This window comes from Oryctolagus cuniculus, chromosome 14, assembly GCF_964237555.1.
Source record: "Oryctolagus cuniculus chromosome 14, mOryCun1.1, whole genome shotgun sequence".
Classification (NCBI taxonomy): Eukaryota; Metazoa; Chordata; class Mammalia; order Lagomorpha; family Leporidae; genus Oryctolagus; species Oryctolagus cuniculus.
The window spans coordinates 81,617,447-81,641,330 of record NC_091445.1 but is presented as its reverse complement, the minus strand read 5'-3'; the positions used below and the strand labels follow the sequence as shown (position 1 = coordinate 81,641,330).

The following is a 23,884-nucleotide window of genomic DNA, read 5'->3' as shown; positions in this document are numbered from 1 at the left end:
AATCTCTTTCTGTCTTTCTCTCTGTAACCCTGCCTTTCAAATAAATAAATAAATAAATAAATAAATGTACACACACAGACACACACACAAAATTATGTAGTCAGATGCCAGTGCTGTCTAGGTTGTGAAACCCTGTCTTACAGAAATCTTTATCTGCGGGTATGTGGAGTGTCCTGTCTGCACGCCCCACAAATCATTCCATTTGGCCCTCCCATGGCACCTGCAGGCAGGACTCAACATTCAATATATCTATAGCAGGTTGTTTTGTAACTTGATAATGTTCTATGGCCCATGTGTGAGGTCCTGATGTCCAAATGGTCTTGGGCAGAAAAAAGGTTCTCCACCCCTGCAGCTCACGTGTTAATGCACTTAAAGGTTCTGCTTGCCTTTTGGCAGCCTCCCTCTTACCGGATCTCTGGGAAGGAACGCCTACAGCAGCCAGATCTTTCTGTCCAGCGCTCACCACGTCTTTGAGGCTGTATTTTTACCCCAGTCTAAAGGGATGGGGAGGATGGGGAGGGGAATACCAGGAAATGCAGGGATTAGTATCTAGGTGGAAGTTCCCTTAGCCGTCTTGGAATTCTTCCTAAGAAATTAATTTCTTATCTCAGCAGTTTTTCCTTCCTGCATCTGACTGCCTCTGACCTCTGATCCCCGGGAGTTGTAGCCCGGAGAGAAATCACCTGCTGTACCGGCACCTGGCGGGGCTGTCACCACCCTGCAGCTGGTGACTCCCTGCTGGACTTCCCTGTCCCTTGCTAATGGTCACAGTTGGCTGCCTCTTCCGCTTTGCTCTGTGTGCCTCTCCCGCTCTTTGTTCTTGCAAAACTTCTGCGTTTCTTCCTGACCTTCACGTGGTGCAGTGTGTTACCTTCTCTTGCATCTTGTGGTTTTTAAGTCACAGTTAAAAAGGCCTTCCCCAACCCCAGGTTATTAAAGTCTTTTCCCAGTCATCATCTGATGCGTCCATGATTCTGTTTTTCCTATTTAAATCTTTGGTCTGTTTGGAGTTTATCTTGGTTTGTAATATAGTGTTTGGATTGAGCTTTTTCTTTCGGATGACAATTCAGTTTTACCACATCTTTTATTGAGTGACCTCTGATAATCACTGATTTGAAATACTACCTTTGCAATATAACATATGTATTCATTCTTCTTATACCTTATGATAAATGTGTATGTATTTATTTTATTTAAATAAATAAAATAATTTTATTTTAGACAAATATTAGAAAAAAACCTGAATTTTCCTATAGCAAATCTAGAGTATTTTTTAAAGTTTTATAAAGTATATAAAGTAAATATACATAATATGAAGTTTACCATGTTAACCATTTTTGTGTAAAGGTCAGTGGCATTAAGTACTGTTTACATCATTGTGCAGTCATCACTACCATGCGTCTCTATAACTTGTTTTTGTTTTCTCTTTTTTTATTAAAAATTGATGTACTTGTTTCTTATTTTTTTGAAATTAAGTAATTTTTAAAAAATGTTTGAACTAACAATAATTGTATGTATTTATGGACTGCAGTGTGCCACTTCAATACATAAATATGATGTATAAATATATACATATCTGATATATAAAATCAAATCTGGGTAATCAGCATTTCTCCCTTTTTGACATTACTTTATGACTGCAGAGTTGGAGTTCCTTTCTTCTGTTAGTTCCTAGACTATATGCCAGATGACTGTGAACTGTAATCACCCTACTTTGCTGTGACTCTAGGAACTTACTCCTTCCACCTGACTCTGTTCGTGGCTGTGATCCAAACTCCCTGCACCCACTCCTACCCCTCCTAGCCTCTAGTACTCACTATTTTGTGTTCAGATTCAGTTATTTTAGCTTTCCCAAAGGAGGGAGAACATACCATCCTTGTCTTTCTGTGTCTGGCTTATTTCCCTTGACAAGTCCTTCAGTTCCCTCCGTTTTGCTGCAAATGACAGGATTTCATTCTTTTTTTGTGGCTGAATCATATTCCATCATGTATCTATGCTACATTTTTTTCTGGACAGGCAGAGTGGACAGTGAGAGAGAGAGAGAGAGATAAAGTTCTTCCTTTGCCGTTGGTTTACCCTCCAATGGCCGCTGCGGCCGGCGTGCTACACTGATCCGATGGCAGGAGCCAGGTACTTATCCTGGTCTCCCATGGGGTGCAGGGCCCAAGCACTTGGGCCATCCTCCACTGCACTCCCTGGCCACAGCAGAGAGCTGGCCTGGAAGAGGGGCAACCGGGACAGAATCTGGCGCCCCGACCGGGACTAGAACCTGGTGTGCCGGCGCCGCAAGGCAGAGGATTAGCCTAGTGAGCCACAGCTCCGGCCTCTATGCTACATTTTTAATCTATTATCTGATGATGGACACCTTGGTTGATTTCATATCTTGGCTATTATGAACAGTGTTGCAATGAACTTGATAATGCAGGAATCTCTTTGATGACAGTGATTCCTTTCATGTCTTTTGGATATGTACCTAGTAGTGGGATTGCTAGATCATATGACAGTTCTATTTCTAGTTTATAAAGGAATCTCATGCTGTTTTCCATAGTGACGGTACTAATTTACATCCCACCAACCTTTCTCCACATCCTTGCCAGACACGTAGAACTTACTCATCTTCCCACCTTATGGCTTTGAGTCAAATATACCATTAATTTATGACATCATCTATTTGTAAGGTATACTCTGATTTCAGAGATGTTAAAATGTGGGAAAGTGTACATCTTAGAATTACTGAAATGGAGTTCTCAATTCCTAAATGCATTTAGTATGTTTCTAGATGTTCTGTTCTCTTCCAATAGCTTCTCTCTCTCTCTCTCTCTCTTTTTTTTTTTTGACAGGCAGAGTGGACAGTGAGAGAGAGAGAGACAGAGAGAAAGGTCTTCCTTTTGCCGTTAGTTCACCCTCCAATGGCCGCTGTGGCCGGTGCATCGCGCTGATCTGAAGCCAGGAGCCAGGTGCTTCTCCTGGTCTCCCATGGGGTGCAGGGCCCAAGCACTTGGGCCATCCTCCACTGCACTCCCTGGCCACAGCAGAGAGCTGGCCTGGAAGAGGGGCAACCGGGACAGAATCCGGAGCCCCGACCAGGACTAGAACTTGGTGTGCCGGCGCCGCAAGGCGGAGGGTTACCCTAGTGGGCCGCAGCGCCGGCCTCCAATAGCTTATCTCTTATGTCACCAATACACTATCTTTATTGTTGAGGTCATTTAATATAAAATAAGGCCAGTCCCTCCTCATGAGTTTTCTTAGTCAGAAGACTTTTTTTTTCTAGTTATCCTTGTCTGTCCAGATAAACTAAGCAGCTTTTCCTTGGCACTTACAGATACTCCTTCCCTCTTCCTGCCTCTACTTCAGTTATATTACAATTCTTTCACATAGAAGACCTCAGCAAACCTGATCCGTGTGCCTTCGCTGGAAGTTTGTGTATCTTTTCAGTTTTCTTCTCCCAAGTCTTGACTTGAGTGTTGCCACAGTAGCTACAGCTCATTCCTGATCTGTGTTGTCTCCACGGAAGGAAGATGCTCCTATGAACATCCTTGACATCATGGATCCCTTTGTGTCTTGTACAGAGAATGTCAGCATTTTTCAGTGAACCGAGCGGTGTCCCTAGGATGGAAAATCTGAAGTGTTTGCAGCTGCATCAGGGTTTCATAGGGTCCACTAATGCATTTATCCTCATAGAAGTTTGTTGTTTTGCCAGTTATTCCTATTAAATTTTTAGCATTTTAAATATTGTATACTAAAAGCTTGTCTTATTTGCTTTGATAGATCATAAACTCACTTCTGTTTTGTTTTATAGAAGAATCCATTAAAAGAGCCAGTAAATCTTGTGGAAAATGGCCTTCAGCGATCTCACGTCAAGGACTGTGCGTCTTTACGATAATTGGCTCAAAGATGCTGGTGAGTAGCCGGATCTCCTAACTAAGGCTCATCCTTTCTTCAGTATGTCAGGTTTCCATATTAAGTAGAATTTCACTGGAACCTAATGAGAGACTGTGCAACTTAACACTCCTTTATTACTAATGAAGAGAAAATGTCAAGGTTTTGTGACTCTGTACAAAGATGAAGCTACACAGATGTTCATTGCAATGTTTACCAGAGTGAAAATAGCCTAAATATCCAGTAAAGGGGGCTGGTTAATTCATGATGGTACATTCTAACCAAGTAGCCATTAAATTGATTTTGGATGGATAGTGTTTTTTGGCTTGATTCTTCCGTAATGCTTCTAAGGGAGATCAGTTACAGGTGGAGTAGCCCCAATCTGAAAATAACTGAAATCCAAAATGTAATATCTGAAGCCTTTGTGCATTTTGTTGGTACTCAGGAAGTTTCAGATTTCAGGGCATTTCGATATTCCGATGAAAAATGTTCAACCAGTGAAATCTGCTGATGTTCTCCAATATGACGACTCTGAAATCTGGAACACTCGATGGCCCAAGCATTTCAGGTGAAGATGACTCCACCTGTTACTGTGGCTCTGTCTGCGGTGAATCTCGAATGGAAGAGTCTCAGCTCTCAGAGGTATATCAGAAAGAGCCAGAGAGCATTGGCTTGGGACGCTTCTGAGTGATTTTGAGACTTTCGCCATTTTTTAAATGAATATGTTACAAGAACATTTAATGTCATAAGAAGGAGTTGCAAATATTTAAATGAAGGCAAGTTTTAAAATGTTTACTTATTTATTTTCACTTTAAAGACAGAGGTCTTCCATGAGTTTGTTCACTCTCCAAATGCCTGCAACAGCCAGGGCTGGGCCAGACTGAAGCCACAAGGCTAGAACTCCCTCTGGGCCTCTCATGTGGGTGTCAGGGACCGAAATACTCAAGCCATCTCCTGTTGCTTCCCAGGGTGTGCATTATCAGAAACCTTTATCAGAAGTGGAATAGCTGGAGGCCAAACCAGACACTCCAATATGGGATGCACTCAACGACTGTGCCAGACACCCACCCTGAAGGGTGTTTTAAAATACCACATGAGGGTTAGCAGCTATCTCTGGGTAGTAGAACTATGTGTCAATTTTATTTACTTATCTATGTCTATCTGTTTTTAAAAATCACATCAAATATGTGTTTCTTTTATAATTTTAAAGTTTTAGAAATAGAACGATGGTTAAAATTTTTAAAACACACAAAGACTCAAAGCTGCAGTGAACTTTAGATATCTTGAAGTTATTGGCTAATTTCAAAGTTGAAGAAACTAAGACCTGGAGGTATGACATTCCCAAGGTCAGGGTTTATAAATATCAAAAAAGATTAGAATTTATGTCTTCTGATAATGATTAGTATTCTACTATTTCACTTTTGAAGTTTTGTGGTTAAATTACACATACTTATCTTCATCACCACTTTATCTTTTAGAAAAAGTTAATTTATTTGAAGCTCAGAGTGACAGAGGGAGAGAGGGAGAGGGAGAAGAAGAAGAAGAAGAAAGAGAGAGAGAGAGAAAGAGAGAGAGAGAGAAAGAGAGAGAGAGAGAGAGAATCTTCCATCTGCTGGTTCACTCCCAAATGTTTGCCACAACCAGGTGTGAGCCAGGCCAAAGGCAGGAGCCAGGAAATCCATCCTGGTTGCCCACCTGAGAGGCGGGAGCCCAAGTACTTGGGCTTTCTTCCAATGCGTTATTATCATGGAGTTGGATTGTAGGTAAGCGCCAGACTCGAATATTAGGTGCCAGCATTGCAAGCAGTGGCTTAACCCACTGCATCACAATGCTGGCCCTACCGTCACCACTTTGTCAACTGGAAATCACATGTCGACCAAATTCAGTAGGACAAAGTCTACCTCTTGGCACCTATCGCAATTGAAATTATATTCCAATTTACAGTTATTTCAGCTAAGACACACTGTTTTATGGTTAGCATCTCTCTCAGTGGACTGATGGAGTTTATCTCCCTAAGAAAGGTCTCAATGGTTTTGCCCCTGAGGATTGCCAATAATTTTTTTAATATTTCATAAATAAAGATGCTTCAGTCTGGAAGAGGATGGAGAGTGACTATTCTGCAAGTTCTTATTTTTTATTTTGAGCTTTTCAACAGATAGAATTATACAGAAAACATAAACATTTCTTTAGATGTCATTCTTCTCTAAAGATTTATGATACTTTTTATAGAATTCAGTATTTAATTTAAATACCATTACTTCATTGCTTTTCAAAACAAAAGTAGCCGGCACCGTGGCTCAACAGGCTAATCCTCCGCCTTGCAGCACGGGCACACGGGGTTCTAGTCCCGGTCGGGGCGCTGGATTCTGTCCCGGTTGCTCCTCTTCCAGGCCAGCTCTCTGCTGTGGCCCAGGAGTGTGGTGGAGGATGGCCCAAGTGCTTGGGCCCTGCACCCCATGGGAGACCAGGAAAAGCACCTGGCTCCTGGCTTCGGATCAGCGCCATGCACTGGCTGCAGCAGCCATTGGAGGGTGAACCAACGGCAAAAAGGAAGACCTTTCTCTCTGTCTCTCTCTCTCTCACTATCCACTCTGCCTGTCAAAAATAAAAATAAAAAATAAACAACAACAACAACAACAAAAAGTAAACTCTATTTTAATTTGAGAACCAAGTAGACTTGAGTAGAGATTTCGACTGGAGCTACTTGGAGGGACAAAACCTTTGCAATACAACTCTTGCTATTCACTATGTCAAATGCAGGAACCCATGAGATTCAGAAGATCAATGCCCTAACTTAAAAGCCAAATAGATGTAGATGATGGCGAATATTTATATGTATGATAATGTTTTGATATGAGCTTTTTCAGAATTCTACTCCATTTTATCCATGAATCAACTCTGCGTTTTCTTAGGAGTACTTCTATTGAAAATCAGAGTAATGCTGCATCAGAGAAAGGAATGACAAAGTTCTGGAGGTGGTCAAAGGGAGGGGGTGGGCCTTGGAAAGAGCTTTGCTGCAAAAATGAGAGGAGAGAGGCACGGAGAAGGCAGGGAGGCCCACTCATCCAAAGTTCTACTAATGTGAAGTCTTGGGAGAGGAGAGAAGGCATGGAGGTATTGAATAAGGAAACCTGATGTAAGGTCTGGCACTACTGTAGACTAGCCAGGGAGTTCCAGAGCACATTTTGTGTCCTGGTCAGTCTCTGTTTCCTTTTTGTACAACAGAGGGGAGAACAGAACTTAGCAGCTAACACTTAATGTGCATGAAGTGGTCTGATATTGGGAAATAGCCCATCACAAATAATGCTGGCAGTTGTTACAGGTGTTAGAGGATTTAATCTTATAATACTTTAAATATAGCATACCACTTCAAATTTTTCCCCTCACACATTTTTTCCTGTCACTGTCTAGTAGGGCAATGTTTTCATGTTGAGATTTGTATCTGTGTGAAAACCCTATCAGATATAACGGGAGTTGCTTTTCCCTCTTCAGCCTGGTGAAGTATTGATCTCTAAGAGACATTAGGAATTATTTCTTCCCATCCTAGTTCAGTTTTACTTTGCTTACCCTGAGAAGATCTGAATCCATGATCAAGAGCCAAGAATTTCAAGTGTATTCTTGGCTTTGACCCTAATCCTGGCCTTGGGGAACTTACTGCCGTTCCCTGGTTTTCTGATTGCTGGAGAAGTGGTGGTCACACGTAATTACTTCATGTGGAAAATTCCACAGCTGCAGACTTTTTAAATGGCTTAATTAATACTAAAGCTATAAGAGGATTTCTTAGGATTCTTAAATATGAAATGCCCAGTTTTGAAATGACGTTATGGTAGGAGAAAAGAAAAAGGTTTTAATGCTTAGAAACCAACTTTCCTTCTCTTTGGGTGGTGATAATGATTTTTCACACTCGTGGTTGTTTTTAAGGAGATGGAGTGTGGCTCAGATCGCTACCACTCTGAACCTTTAGTGTGTGAAAAAGTACTTGAGGCATGTGTGTGCTTTTCCTTCTAGCTTCTTCATTTTATTGGTGCTTAGGATCTTAAAGGGTGCACTCTTTGAGCTAGTACATGCTACTTAAGAAGAGAACACTCTCTTACAAGTAGTTGATGGAAAAGCTCATTAATATTCTATATATGTAATTGCTTCTTGGCCTTTTGGCTAAGATCAAGTGTATTATTCTATATATGTAGCATTGTACTTTCTCTCTCTCTCTCTCTCTCTCTCTCTCTCTCTCTCTCTCTCTCTTTCACGGAAGTTCTTAGAAAAGAATTATTAAGCTAGAACGTTAATAATCCCTGGGGTATAGACTCTCAGACGGTCTGGCTTTCCATTTCCACTTTAATCTTGGCTCTGCCCATAGCACTTAAACCAGTGCTGATGCTAAATAGAAGGTATCTGAGACACACTCTCCCATTAGACTTTTGTGTGTGGGGAAAACAAAGTGCACTTATCCCCCAGCCTAATGTAATTGGTGGGATCACAGACTGAGTTAAAATTAACTTTAAATGTCATTGAGCAGTCAGTCCCCTGCCCAACTCCCCTGATCCAGTCTTCATCAGCATTTCACTTAGAGGCCTCCCGTCGAGAGAAGCCTACTATGTCCTGTGAAGTGGACGTCCTCTTCAGAAAGGTGTGATGCTGCTGAGAGACAAGGCAAAAAGTGTGAACAGTGCCAGAGTCATGAACGTCATGAAAAGACGTTGGGTTTCACTTACTCAATAAAGGGGAGCTAATTTAAGCAGGGAAGTGATCCAAGTTCACCTATACTTTCAGAAAGTGAATTTCCTGGGGTTAGTGTTGCAGTCTAGTGGGTAAAGCTGCTGTCTGCAGCACCAGCATCCCATGTGGGTGCCAGTTCAGTCCGTGACTGCTCCACTTCCAATCCAGCGCCCTGCTCGTGGGCCTGGGAAAGCAGTAGAAGATGGCCCAAGTGCTTGGGCCTCTGTACCCACATGAGAGATCCAGAAGAAGCTCCCGGCTCCCATCTGGTCCAGCCTTGGCTGTTGCAGCCATTTGAGGAGTGAACCAGCAAATGGAAGATCTCTCTTTCTCCCTCTCTCCCTCCTCTGTCTCTGTCTGTCTCTCTTTTTCTCATTCTCTTTGTAACTCTGCCTTTCAGATATATAAAATAAATATTTTTTAAAAATTGGATTTGTCAATTGTATGAAAGAAACTGTAGAGGACTAGATGAGGCGGAAGCAGGGAAACCACATGGAGGATTGTTAGGGAGGCTGAGTGGGGAACGCTGCGGCCCTGAATACAGGGGGAGGGACCTTGGTCACACACCAAATCCCTGCTTCTTAACTCTGACCGTTCCTAATTATCACCTTGGCAGCTTTAAAATGAAAATTTTGCACATTGACAATGGGCTCTGAAGTGATGGGTTAAGATATTTACAATATGGAATGATTGAATTAAGCCTGTTAACCTATCACTTCAGATACTTATGACTATTTGTGTAGAAAACAAATTATTTTCCTATCCATTCTGAAGTATGCAATACACTATTTTTAATGATAGTTTCCATGCTATGCAATAAATCAGAAAATGTATCCCTTGTAAGTGGAACCCTGTATCCTTTAACCCTATCCCTGCCCTCCCAGCCTCCAGTAACTGCCTCTGCTCTGCCTCTGTGGGTTTGATTGCTTTAGATTCCACGTGTGAGTGGAACATGCAATAGTCATCTTTCTGTGCCTGGCTTATTTCACTTAGCATAATGTCTCCAAGGTCATTCCTATTGTCTCAAATTACAGGATTTCCTTTTTTTTTCTCGAAGGCTGAATAATATACACGTCACATTTTCTCTACCCATTTGTCTGTTGGTGGGCATTTTGTTTTCATATCTTGGCTCTTGTGAATAGTGATGCAGTCAACGTGAGACTGCAGGTATTTCTTCCACAAACTGATTTCATTTCCTTTTAAAATAGACCCAGAAAATGTAGTTGCTTAGTCATTGCAATTCCTTGTTTAGCTTTTTGTGGGTCTCTATACAGTTGTTCTTTCTTTTTTTAAAAAGATTTTATTTATTTATTTGAAAGAGAAAGAGAGAGAGAGAGAGATCTTCCATTCACTGGTTCACTCTCCAAATGGCTACAATGGCTAGGGCTGGACCAGGCTGACGCCAGGAATCAGTAGCTTCTTCTGGAACTCCCATGTGAGTGCAGGGGCCAAGCACTTAGACCATTTTCTACTGCTTTCGCAGGAATGTTAGCACAGAGTTGGATAAGAAGTGGAGCAGCCAGGACTCAAGACAGCACTAATATAGGTTGCTGGCGTTGCAGGTGGCTCCTTAACCTACTGTGCCACAAGCAACTTACATTCTCAGTAGGAGTGTGCAGGGGTTTCCTTTTCTTTACATCCTCATCAGCACTTGTTATCTTTGGCCTTTTTGATATCTGTTCTTACATGTGTGAGGGGATATTTCGTTGTGGTTTTAAAGAGCATTTCCTGGTGATTAGTGGCATTGAGCGTTGTTTCCTGCATCTATTGACCATTTGTCTTCTTTTGAGAAATGTCTATTCAGGTTCTTCGCCCATTTTTTAACAGGAGGCTTTTTTGTTGTCATTTTAAATAGGGATGTCTGGAATTGTGATTAAGTTGGACCAGGGTAATTTCTTTCTGTTTGACTTTTAAATATTACAGAGGGGATTTTTCAGTGCCGACGGAATTGAGATCTGCTGTAGTAACAGCAGCAATGTCCTGAGCACTTAGGTTCCTTGCGTATAAGTCATTCAGTTCTCTGTGAAGTACATGCAGTTTTATGCCCAGGTCACAGATGAAGAAACTAAGCAGAGAGAGGTGAAGTCCAGGGTCATGAAACAGACCAGGGGCAGAACCGGAACCAGAATGCAGACCGTCTGGTTCCAGAGTGCTGTTGAAACAAGATTTTCAAACTTTGATATTTTGTTTGACTCTTTGAAAATAACATTTGATCAAATTAGGCAACTTTTCTCATAATAATTTTTTTATCTATAGAACTTGAAATCCATGCACAGGATCTTAAGAAAAGGTGTGTGCTAAAACTGCTAAATTACAGGAAAATGATTTATTTTAAAATTATTTTCTTCTGCTTCCTGAGCCAGCCCAGCATGCCTTTCCTGTCTTGCTTGCTTTCTTCTGCTACCAGAGGGAGAACAGAAAGATGATGTCATTTGACTTTTCCCCCCTGTTGAGTCAGTGAATAAAATAAATCTCTAATTCAGGAATTCCTATACTGAACTTAAAAATACGCTAGTTTTTAACCATATATGTGATGACTGCTAATAAAAGAACCATTTGAAATTACTCATAAAAAAAAAGCATTGTATTATTACCACGCAAAGGCAGTGATGTTAACGTTCTTCCAGAGGCCTCCTTTTGGTACAAGTTTCATTCATTCTTATTTCATTAGGAATAAAAGCTGGACATAGTATAAAGGTTATGATGTTCTTGTATTTAAGTTTGTATTACCCACTGATAGAAGCATTTCTGATCTGCTTTAATTCTGTCCTTTGGTCCCTCCCTGTATGACAACTTCTATATACTGAGTGTAATAGTCAGTTTTTCATTACTAACTTTATAAAGAAAGGAGGTTTGTTTTGGTATGTGGTTTTAGAGGTTCACAGTCCAAGGCCAGGTGGTCTCCATAGGTTTGGCTTCTTGTGATGGTGTTCTTGCTGACAGAGTGTGGAGGTGGCTTCAAATGATAAGTGGACACATCTCTATCTCTGTCTGTGTAGTCTCTTTGCAGACACCAGGATTTAATTGTGAGAGGCCCCACCCTAATGACTCAATCCAGTCACCTCCCCAAGGCCCCAACTCTGAATAGTGTAATTAGATTAAATCCCCTCCTTTCTCTCTTTTAAATATTTATTTATTTATTTGGAAGTCAGTGTTACACAGAGAGAGAAGGAGAGGCAGAGAGAGAGAGAGAGAGAGAAATGAGAGAGATAAATGAGAGAGATAGAGATCTTCCATCCACTGGTTCACTCCCCATTTGGCTGCAATGGCCAGAGCTGCACTGATCCGAAGCCAGGAGCCAGGAGCTTCTTCTGAGTCTCCCACATGGGTGCAGGGGCCCAAGGACTTGGGCCACCTTCTACTGCTTTCCCAGGCCATAGCAGAGAACTGGATTGGAAGTGGAGCAGCCAGGACTTGAACCCACACCCATATGGGATGCCGGCACGGCAAGCGGCAGTTTTACCTGCTGTGCCACAGTGCTGGCCCCAATTTCCACTCTATTAAGCATTAATTTAAGACTTCAGGGTTTAAATGTCTGTGTGAGGGGCCGGTGCTGTGGTGCTGTGGGTTAAATCCCTGGCCTGAAGCGCTGCTGTCCCATATGGGCACCGGTTCTAGTCCCATCCCGGCAGCTCCTCTTCTGATCCAGCTTTCTGCTATGGCCTGGGAAAGCAGTGGAAGATGGCCCAAGTCCTTGGGCCCCTGCACCCACGTGGGAGACCTGGAGGAGGCTCCTGGCTCCTGGCTTCGGATTGGCACAGCTCCAGCCTTTGCAGCCATCTGGGTAGAGAGCCAGTGAATGGAAGATCTCTCTCTGTGTCTCTACCTTTCTCTGTAACTCTGTCTTTCAAATAAATAAAAATAAATCTTTTTAAAAAGTGTCTGTGTGAGTTTGGGAACAAAACTGTATTCAACCCATAGCCTTCCTCCCATGGGTGTCCTAAACTCCTGTCCTTTTCATGTACAGCCCAAAAGCATTCCATCCTCAATAGTTTCAAGTCTTAACTAGTTCAGCATTGGCACAAAAGTCCAAAGTTTCACTTGAGACTCAAAGCAAACTCTTCCTGTGAGCCTGTAAAAATTCAAATTAAACACTTCCCAGATGCAACAGGGCACAGAGTATACATTTCCATCCCAAAAGGTAATGGCAGAGAAGTAGAAAGAATTAATCAGACCAAAGTGAGAGCAAAACCCAGCAAAGCAAAAATTAAATCCTAGAGTTCAAGGGCCACGCTGTGGCATAGCAGGTACCTGTGGTGCTGGCATCCCCTATGGATGCCTGTTTGGGTCCTGGCTGCTCCACTTCCAACCCAGCTCCCTGCTAATGCACTTGGGAAAGTGCCTGGGTCCCTGCTACCCACATGGGAGACCTACATGAAGCTCCTGGATTTGGCCTGACTCAACCCTGGCTGTTGGGACCGTTTGGGGAGTGAACCAACAGATGGAAGATTCATTCTCATTTATTCTCTCTCTCTATCTCTCTCTCTGTTTCTCTCTCTCTCTCTCTCCCTCTATAATTCTGCCTTTCAAATAAATTTATAAATCTTGCAAAAAAAAAAATCCTAGAGTCCCAAATATGTCTCCAAGGGCACACTGTGGCAGGGTTAGGGCTTCCAAGGACTTGAGCACTCCCACCCTATGATTTTGCTGGTCACAGTCCATGCTTTGGTAGTCACAGACTGAAATACCATATCTGCAGCTGCACTCCCCCTCCTCCCCCCCACCGCCATGTTTCTGTTTGGTATTGGCCTTGTAGAGGTCTTCTGCAATAACTCCACTCCCTTGACAGATCACTCTGCCTGGGCTCCTGGTGTCTGAGACATCCTTTGATACGTTGAAGGATGCGTCTGTGCCTATGTGGCTCAATTGGTTTCTGTCCACTTAGCTGCTCTCTGAGGCTACAACTGCTTCGGTAGCTTTCCTGGATGGACCTTACACATTGCTGGTCACTCTGCCTTCCCAGGGTCTCCTTGCAGCATCACTGTCACAGCTCCACCAGGCATAACCCTTTCAGGGCTCCAAGCAGGACCTCCAACCTGTGACGTCAGCACTTAGCTCTCCATACTCGACCCCTCTTTTCCTAAGCCAGTCTCACTTGCTTTTATTGTTCATCATTTATGTGATGAGGGCCCCAAACCTACATGTTTGGCCCAGGAGGACCCCCAAACCTACATCTCTGATCCAGACATCTTTCCTTATTCTAGATCCATATATCCAGCTGACTATGGAAGTCTCCATGTGAAGTGTTTTATAGGCATTCTAGATGTAAGATGTGCTAAAACATAAGCCATCTCTCCTTGAGCAGTCTTGATCCTTGTCATGTGTTCCAAGTCTAAATGATGATATAATTGTCTAGGTTAAAAAATATGAATGGGGGTGGATGTTTAGCCTAGTGGTTAAGACATAGGATGTTTGCAAGTCATGTTGGAGTTCCTGAGTTTGACACTCACCTCCAGCTCCAGACTCCAAGGACTTGCTAATACAGACCCCAGATGGCAGCAGTGATGGCTCAATTAACTGGGGTCCTGCCATCCACATGGGAATACTGGATTGAGTTATTGGCTCTCAGCTTTGGCCTTGGTTCAACTCTGGCCATCCTAGGCTTTTGGGAAGTGAACTAGTGAGTGAGAGTTCTCTCTCTGTCTCTCTCTCTGTCTCTCTGCCTCTTAAATATATTCTACAAATTCTTTTGTAATCTGAGTGTATTTCTTCTACCTTTCATTCCTTCTGCTTAACCAAATAGACAGTTTAATATTTTCTCCTTTATTATATCTCAAAATAATCTATTTATATTTCTCATATTTAATCTTTAATGGTTTAATTTATAAATTTATTTTAGTGAATGGCCATAATTCCCAAACTGTGTTCCACAGTGCATTAATTCCAAAGAGATTAAATGGTACTGTACAAAAAAAATTAGGGTTTCATGACCAGCAAAGTTTGGAGAAAGCTACGTGCCACCATTCCCATCTTGGCATTCTATGATGTATGAAGCACCTGTCTGTTTTACCCAGCATTTCACTAACCTCTCCCTCACTTTCCTGGAGAGTCTTTAAATATCTTGCTTTTATTGCGTAGTTCAGTCGTTGTTTTCCGTATCAATATTCGTTGAACAATCTCTTCCTTCCCTGCTTGTTTATGGGACTTCCTTAATCATAGGCTAAATTCCTAAATATCCAGGAATTCATTTTAGAGCTTACCGTGGATTCTTTGGCTTTATTTATTTCTTGGAGATGGGGGAATCTATTTGTGTTTTTGAAGAAAACCTACTTGACTGCAGAACAAAGCGTTTTACAAAGCATATACATCCGGCTCTCAGCTGTAAGCTAAACTGGAGCCCAAACGAATCATCATCTGTGGAGTTCTGTTAAAGTGGTGTTGGGCAGGAGGTCAAACTTGCAAGGATAGTCAGAGTTTGTTTGGAATTGACCACATCATTATTAGTTCAAATGAGCAGTCTGCTGTGGGCATGTTGCCTAGCCATTAAGATGTTGGTTAAGAAACCTCTGTCTCCTCTCAGAGTGTCTGGGTTCAGTACCCAGCTTTGGCCCCTGATTCTGATTTCCTGCTGTGCAGACCCTGGGAGACAGTGGTGATGGCGTACGTGGATAAATCCCTGCCATTCATGTGGCACACCTGTACTGAATTCCCAATTCCCGGTTTTGTCCCAGCCCATTCCTGGCTATCACAGGCATTTGGGGAGTGGATCAGTGGATGGGAGCTCACTCTCACTCACTCTACAAAAAAAAAAAAAAAAAAAAAAAAAGGAAAGCGCTGCATTCCCTCATTCTTCTTTTCCAGTTGATAAAAATAGTTGCATTTAGTATCCTAAGGTTAGAAACTTGTCTATATTTATTTTCCTTCATACTACTCTGCCTTTAAAAGGCCATGTAGTAAAATTATACCTGAAACTACTTAAAACTAAAGAATTAACTATATTCCAGATTGAGTTGTGATTTTAATTAATCCAATTCTGCTGGCCTGGAACAATCAGTGACCAGGTGAACTTCTATTCACACAGTTGTAAGACCAGTGCTTATCTTTCTTCAAAGATTGGTTTAGACCACATTTTGGGCACCTAGGACCCATATTCTAGATGCTTAGATGATGTTAGTTCCTTTCAATTCTGTGATTCTGTGATACAGTGACTGTGAAAGTATGCTGGTTTTCTTGGGGAAAGAAGAAAATTAAGAAACAACAGTGGCCGGCGCCGCAGCTCACTAGGCTAATCCTCTGCCTGTGATGCTGGCACTCTGGGTTCTAGCACCGGCTGGGGCGCCGGATTCTGTCCCGGTTGCTCCTCTGCCAGTCCAGTTCTCTGCTGTGGCCAGGGAGTGCAGTGGAGGATGGCCCAAGTGCTTGGGCCCTGCACCCACATGGGAGACCAGGAGGAAGCACCTGGCTCCTGCCTTCATATCAGTGCGGTGCACCACCCGCAGCGGCCATTGGAGGGTGAACCAATGACAAAGGAAGACCTTTATCTGTCTCTCTCTCTCTCACTGTCCACTCTGCCTGTCAAAAAAAAAAAAAAAAAATCTAGGTAGAAAAATGTTTAAATGTTAATGGTGAATATAGATGAATGGAGGAACACTGTTGGGGTCATCTCCAGGTCCGCTTTGTATCCTGTGTTGGGTGTGGGAGAATGACCACAAGGGCTGTACTCTTGGGTTTGCTCTTGTGTCCTCTGCTTTATGGTTGGGTTCAGCAAATAGAGAGCCCAGGATGCGAGACAGAGGGAGGTGGGGGGAGCTGGAGTATCTCTTCCTTTGGTCGCTTACTTGTAGAGTTGTCTTGGGGCTGGCTGAAATCTTGTAACTGATAGTCACAGTCTGTTTGGGCAGCTAAGGCACATTTGATATAATGTCATATAAACCACAGAAATCTTTTTCTCGTAATTCTGGAGGCTGGGAGTCTGAGATTTGGGGCCAGCATGATTGGGTTCTGGAGAGGGCCATCTTGTGGTTACAGGCTGACAACTAATCAAATCTTCAGATGGTGGGAAAAGGGCAGGCAAGGTCTCTTTTATAAAAGCACTAATCCCATTCGTGAGAGCTCCACCCTCATGGCATAATTATTTCCCGAAAGCTCCTCCTCTTAATAGCATCACACTGGGGTTGGGATTTCAACATGAGTTTTAAGAGGACACAAACATTCAGTCTAAAACACAGTTGCTCTCTGGGGAAGGTTCCTCCACATGACTCTTTCCTTCTGGGTTCTAGTAACTACTGTTTTTTTTTTTTTTTTTTTTTTTTTTTTTTTACCTTTAAAGATTTATTTATTTATTTAGAAGGCAAAGAGACAGAGAGGGAGAGACAGAAAGAGTGTTCCTATGTTCTAGCTCACTCTGCAAGTGGCTGCAACAGCCAAGTAATGTTCAGGGCAAAGCCAGGAGCTAAGAAGTCCATCCTTGTCTCCCATGTGGGTGGCAGGGGCTCAAATACAGAAGCCATCCTCTGTTGCCTTCCCAGACACATCACCAGGGAGCTGGATCAGAAGCGTAATAGCCAGGACATGAGCCCATCCTCCAAGATGGGATATGGACTGGAGCTGAACCACTGTGTTACAATGCTGGCCCTGGTCCTTCTTTGAAGTGTAAGGATGATGACTTCCCCACTGCTTCTAACCCAGGGGAGCTTCACTATCCATAGTGATTTTCCTCACCCCTTCTAAAGATACTCATGGGCTACTGTCAACATTAGGACCTAGATTCTCTCCTAAAGCAATGTTGGTTGCTGTCAGTTATCTCTTGGCTAAGTAGGTGCACTTACATATTGTTTTTTCCTAGATCCAAGAGTTGAAGATTGGCTCCTCATGTCCTCGCCTTTGCCACAAACCATCATCCTGGGACTTTATGTCTATTTTGTCACGTCTCTGGGACCAAAGCTCATGGAGAATCGAAAGCCCTTTGAACTCAAGAAAACGATGATAATATACAATTTTTTCCTAGTGCTCTTTTCTGTGTATATGTGTTATGAGGCAAGTGTCTTCATTCCTATGGGATAATTTTACCTGAGTCTTCCTGTTTATCTGTCATTGTGTTTGTTGTTCTGACTATGGGATGATCCTTTGAGAATTAAAGAATTTTAGAAATTGAGTTCACTGGAGTGAAGATTTACCAGAAAATTGTTGTGCATTAGCCAAGTAATAGTCTTTAAAGAATCTCAGTATAATCTACCTCGCAGGTAGTGAGAAAATTTAACATCTAGTCTGGGGATTTGCACATAGCTAGCCTTAACAGATGACTGAATATTAAGTTTGAGGAAACTCATACTTGGAGAAATTAAGTAACTTATCCAAAGTAGCATGGCTGGTAAGTGGAGGACAGATATTTGAACCCACATTGTTCTGACATCAGAGTTCGTCCTGACCCTGTAATGAGTTATCATCAAAGGGGGAACTTATGGTTTCCGCATGCTCTGATGAGCTATAGAATGGTGACCAGGTTTGCTTTGGTTTTGTTAGGCTTTGGGGAGACAGAAAATATAAAACAGTAGGTGAGGAAACCTGTCCATGAATTGTTGTTGAGAGATATGGGACTTGGGGCTGGCATTGTGGACCGTGAGTTAAGCTGCTGTGCCAACAGGCACTGGTTCAAGTCCTGGCTGTTCCATTTCCAGTCCAGCTCTCTGCTAATGCACCTGAGACAGCAGCAGAAGATGTCCCAAGGGCTTGGGATGCTGCCACCCACATGGGAGATTCAGGTAGAGTTTCCAGCTCCGTGGCTTCAGCCTTGCCCAGCCCTGGCTGTTGGCAGCCATCTGGGGAATGAATCAATGGATGGAAAAATCTCTCTCTCTCTCTCTCTCCCTCTGTCTCTCTATGTGACTCTGCCTTTCAAATAAGTAAAGAAATCTTTAAATAAAAGACAGAGAGAGAGAGAGAGAGAGAGAGAGAGATGGGGCTTTTCCAGTCCCAAAAACAGATTTATGGATCTTCCTCCCTTCCCTCCACCCCGACCCTGCACTGTTCATGTGTCTCAGCTGCCCTTGCATATCTGCTTTTCTGGGATCCCTGATTCTTTCCCAACTGTGGTTGGCCTCCTCATCCTTTTTCTTAATTCTGGTTAGCAGAGCTGATGCTTAGTCCCAACTGGGGCTCTCGGGCCCAGCGTGGGCTCTGTTGACAACATAGCCTGTCCATTGGCGTCCTGACAACTCAATTCCTGCCTCAAGCCTACCCAATCCGACCACCTCGCCTCTACTCTGGCCTCATCTCTCACAGCTCCCTAAGTCAGGGCTTGTTCTTTAGCTTTCCATGTCTTCTCCTTTACTCCCGGAATTGACTCTCAGGCTCCTCATACAGGTGCTTCTGGAGTGAGAGCGACTGAAAGGGAAAGGGTCATAGAAGGAAAAGGAGCAGGGAAGGTAGCTGCCAGGAGCAGGTCCTCGGAGAAAGGGTGCAGTGTGTGATGGGACACACCTGGAAGCCAGACACTCAGGGACTGGTCGACCTCCATTCTGCTACTAACTAGCTGCCAGATCCTTGGAAGTCACTTAACTACGCTGGGCCTTGGTTCTCTCATTTTACAAATAAAGCCAAAATTGAACTAGATAGTCTCCCGGGTCCCTTTACACGCTGGTAGTCTTAGGTTATGTGTCAGTTTTGGTTCTTAGGTTGTCAATTACAACATAAAAGAAGGTTTAAAATATCTGAGAGTTTCTGTCTTCCATTCAACATAATGCTCGAGTTACTTACATGCTATGTCCAGTGCTTACTGCTTGCCAAGTGTGAATTATTACATCTTCGTATTGCTGGCCTGGCATATAGACATGTATGTCAAAAGCGTCACAGGTAGTTGGAATGTTCTTGAGTGGAGTATCAGAAAAACATTAAGCTCCACCTTCTGTTGACACAGCCCTGGTGCAGCCAAGCGGCATGCTGCCTGCTAAAGGCGGATCCACACACAGGGCTTGCTGTGTGGACCATGACTTCGTCGAGTACACAGGGCAGACACCACCACCAGAGATGCTGAGCCCAAGATGCGCAGGGAACGGGAAGCACCAGAAACTCAGGTGTCTTCTTTACAGAGATTGACTGGGCTAGTTCCTTGGCACCAAAGCCTGGTGAAGAGACACCCCACAGGAGGCCACGTCCCACAGCTTCTCCTGTTCAGCGTAGCGCTTGTTTGGGGTAGGGTGCAGAGGAGACTCAGTCGTCTCAGTCTAAGTAAATAGTTCCTGCACTTAGAGTGTTTTTCACATCAGTCACAAGTGAGCCTGAGTGCAAGAGAGATGCGGACACTCGTTGACAGAGCGCGATTTTTGTAAAACAGAATTAGCTGTTTCAGTGTGCACTCCCTTGTTCCCTGGGGGAAATCTGCTGACTTGTTTTGTGAGATACCTTTCTCATCTCTGAGATGTGTATCCTATATTTTTCTGAGTCTCAATTTTCAAGATTTCCTAATTCATCAAGTAAACAGTGTGCGGGACAGAGAGAAAGAGAGAATTGAGAGCACCCATCCACTAACCAAATGCCCTCAGTGGCTGGGCTGAGCAGGATGGTGCTAGGAGCCAAGAACACAAAATCCAGGTTTCCCATGAGGGTGGCAGAGACCCAACCTCCTGCCTCCCAGGGTGTGTACCAGCCAAAAGCTGGAATGGCAAATGGAGCCAGGACTCAAAGTGAGACACTCTGATATGGAATACAAGTGTCTTAATCACCAGGACAAACACCTAAGCCAACTGTGTGTGTGTGGGTGTGTGTGTGGGTGTGTTTAAAGATTTATTTATTTATTTGAAAGGCAGAGTTACAGAGAGGCAGAGGCAGAGAGAGGTCTTCCATCCGCTGGTTCACTCCACAATTGGCTGCAATGGCTGGAGCTGCGACAATCCAAAGCCAGGAGCCAGGAGCCAGGAGCTTCTTCTGGGTCTCCCACATGGGTGCAGGGGCCCAAGGACCTGGACCGTCTTCCACTGCTTTCCTAGGCCATAGCAGAGAGCTGGATTAGAAGTGGAGCCCCCAGGACTCGAACCGGTGCCCATATTGGGATGCCAGCACCACAGGTGGCGGCTTTACCTGCTAGGGAACAGCGCTGGCCCCAAAAGTGTGTTTTTAAATACCATAGTCTAATAATTGTTCCTCTCTTTAGTTTATTTCTTTTTTTAGAATTACTTATTTATTTGAAAGGCAGGGATAAAAAGAAGGGGAGAGAGAGAGAGAGAGAGAGAGAGAGATCTACCACTACCATCTGTTAGTTCACTCCCCAAATAGTCACAACAGCCGGGGCTGAGCCAGGCCGAAGCCAGGAGCCAGGAGTTTCTTCCAGGTCTCCCACATGAGTGCAGAGGCCCAACCACTTGAGCCATCTTCCTCTGCTTTCCCAGGTACATCAGCAGGGAGCTGGATTAGAAGTAGAGCAGCTGGGACTCGAAGCAGTGCCCATATGGGATACTGGCCCTGCAGGTGGAGGCATAACCTACACCACAGTGCCAGCCCCCCTTTAGTTTCTTTTCTTTGCATCATTAAAATATTACTCTGATGGTGCAGCATAAGCCTTTGTTCTTAGAATTAATTGTAAAATTATACTTTTAGCTTTAAAAGTAATTCAAAATATAAATTTAAAGTTTACTTCAATGGCAGAAAATGATATAACCATTATTCTAAGAAAGTGTCCCAGGGATATGCTGACACTAATAAGAATAAGAAGTCAGAAAAAGGGAAGAACGTATCATACTGTCAGTGCCCTAAATTAAGCCAACCATTTAGTATATGTATTGATTTAAAATTAAAGCACTTGGCTTTTCATTTTCAGATACTGTTTTAACAGAAGACTTTCTCACCATCAACTAGAAGAATGTCAGGATAATCTGAATTGGAGCTCAGACTTATCAACAATAGGCTTTTTCTTACACCAGGCAAAGGTCACTTTGTGGGTGTGTTGGAATTAAGGCCTGCCAGACTGCACTTTTATTGTTAACAAGAGCATTTTTCTGCTTACTTTTCTTCTGAATCCAGAGCAGTAGCAATATCTAAGTTATATGTGTGGCCAATCTTGATTTTAAATGAGAAAAGTGTAGTGGCGCATGGGCTGCTATTTACATTATCCCTATTATCATGAACAGGAAAAGCCCAGGTGCTGCAGCTACCTTATGCATACATTGAAGAATTTTGGTTTGCCCATTTATTTGTTGACAGATGAGACATCACCAGAAACACTGATTCAGGGCCAGCTCTGAGAGTACACGAACACATGTACTCACGTGGAAAGATGTTTAAGCAAAACATTCCCAGTGTTTCATTCCTCACTGTATTAGGATTTCACTCCAAGAAACAGGCATTTTGGTCAGAACACAGTGAGAGGGCTAATACATGAGCTTGCAGTTTTGCAAATCCTTGATATCAAGCATGTTTGTAGTTTGTAATTGTTCCAGCTGCTTTTGCACCAACTGCTGGCTCAGCGGATAACGTAATGAACAGACACAGTCAAAACTACCTTTGTTGTAGCTGTTGAACGAATGCTTCCTTCTTTCATGTGCATCTGTTCTCTTGCAGTTTGTGATGTCTGGCTGGGGTACAGGTTACTCACTTCGATGTGAGATTGTTGACTATTCACAGTCACCCACAGCTTTGAGGGTAAGTTTCCCTTTGGAACAGCTTGTACCTCAAAATCAGTATCAAAACTTTGTCGAATGTAAACTCAGAGCAGTAAATGATTCAAGTATCAGATTGCATGAGTTGGTGCAAAAAGCTAAAAATTAAAGGAAAGAACTAAAGAATATCAGATGGGTAGTTTTCTGTAAAGTTAAAATGTGTATCTTTTTAAATTTATTGGATTTACAAATAAATTCATATTTGATTCCTCAAGAAAGGAAGACAGAATTGCCGTAAGATTCACCAGTTCCACTCTGAGTGTATACCTAAAAGAATTGAAAGCAGGAACTCAAAGACGTATTTATATACTCATGTTCACAGCATTATTCACATTAGCCAAAAGATGGGAGCAACCCAAATATCTATGCATGGATGAACAGATAAATAAAATGTGGTGTATACATAGACTTGAATATTAATCAGTCTTTAAAAGGAAGGAAATTCTGACCCATGCCACAGTGAGGATGAACCTTGGGGACATTATGCCAAGTGAAACTATCTAGTCACAAAAGGACAAACACTACAGGATTCAGCTTATATGAGGTACCTGGGGTAGTCAAAATCATAGGGACAGGAAGCAGCATGATGGTTGAGGCGAGGGAGAAGGAAAAATTGGGATTTGGTGTCTAATGGATACAGAGCTTCAGTTTCACAAGATGGATAGTTTTTTGGACTAATGGTGGTGGTAGTTATATAGCAATGTGAATATACCTTATACCACCAAACTGTATGCTTAAAAATGGGTAAGATGGTAAGTTTTATGCTGATTTAAAAATGCTTTTCCCTGCAGCAAATAAAATGAATTCATGTTTATGTGTGTTTCTGCAGATGGCACGCACCTGCTGGCTTTATTACTTCTCCAAGTTTATTGAGCTATTAGATACTGTGAGTATGTGGTCACCACATTTGGTATATGTTTGATGTTTCAATGAAAGCAATAAACTGCTGTAGTTCAGTTGTCTGATAACTTTGGTTATCTCTTGTCCTCAGGCAGAGCTAGTGTTATCTTTTTAACCTTTTATTATCATAAATTTTAGAGAACACTCGGGATAATTTTTTTAATATTTAACAAGCTCCAAAGGCTTTTGTTATATAGGTCCCACCTGATAAAGATAAGCACGTAACTGTTAAATAGAACACAAAACTGCATCTTTATGTATATGATGGCAGTTGTTTTAGGAAGCAAGTTCAGGAAATAAAGAAATCTGACCATTGGTTTCCTCACACCAAGCACTATGTAATCCAGGCTCCTTTAAGAGGATAAATACTTCACGAACTTACCCAGGGATGTTAAGTTACTCCTGGAGTATTAGGGATTTGAGGAACACCAGAACTGTCTGCATCTGCCTCTCTGAACTCTGTGCTTCCTGGGCCCTGGCTCTCCCTGCTTCAGACCCTGGTGAGATTTGATTCTGAACTTGGATGACTGTGTTCTGGAGAAGCAAGTGCTGTGGCTTAGGTCTGTAATGAGAGGAGAAAGCTTTGAGATTTTGTTTCCAGGACAGCTTCCTAAACGTAGATATTTATGGTATCTCTGTGGCAAGTGGATGCAGTTCTGAGTGTGAGACTGACAGGGTGTAATTTCTTTGGAAAATGCACCACTGTACTTGTATTTCTTGTAGAAAATCTCCATGGGTTCACCTCAGTTGACCATCCCACAATGTTAGAACTGGAAGTGCACAGAGGAGCACATAGCGCC

General features: G+C 42.8%; 1 protein-coding gene across 5 annotated transcripts in view; it reads left to right on the top strand.

The window, feature by feature from the left end:
- Positions 1 to 23,884, top strand: part of ELOVL7 (ELOVL fatty acid elongase 7) — a 103,360-nt gene that overhangs the window by 66,145 nt on the left and 13,331 nt on the right. For 4 of the 5 annotated variants that reach the window (XM_051853762.2, XM_051853763.2, XM_008262255.3 and 1 more), the window contains 4 exons: positions 3,800 to 3,900; positions 17,381 to 17,571; positions 22,087 to 22,167; positions 23,014 to 23,070. In XM_051853762.2, coding sequence (XP_051709722.1) covers positions 3,837 to 3,900; positions 17,381 to 17,571; positions 22,087 to 22,167; positions 23,014 to 23,070 — 393 coding nt within the window. In that variant the 5' untranslated portion in view covers positions 3,800 to 3,836. The remainder of the gene's footprint in view (positions 1 to 3,799; positions 3,901 to 17,380; positions 17,572 to 22,086; positions 22,168 to 23,013; positions 23,071 to 23,884) is intronic. The other variant, XM_051853764.2, reaches the window with a different exon arrangement.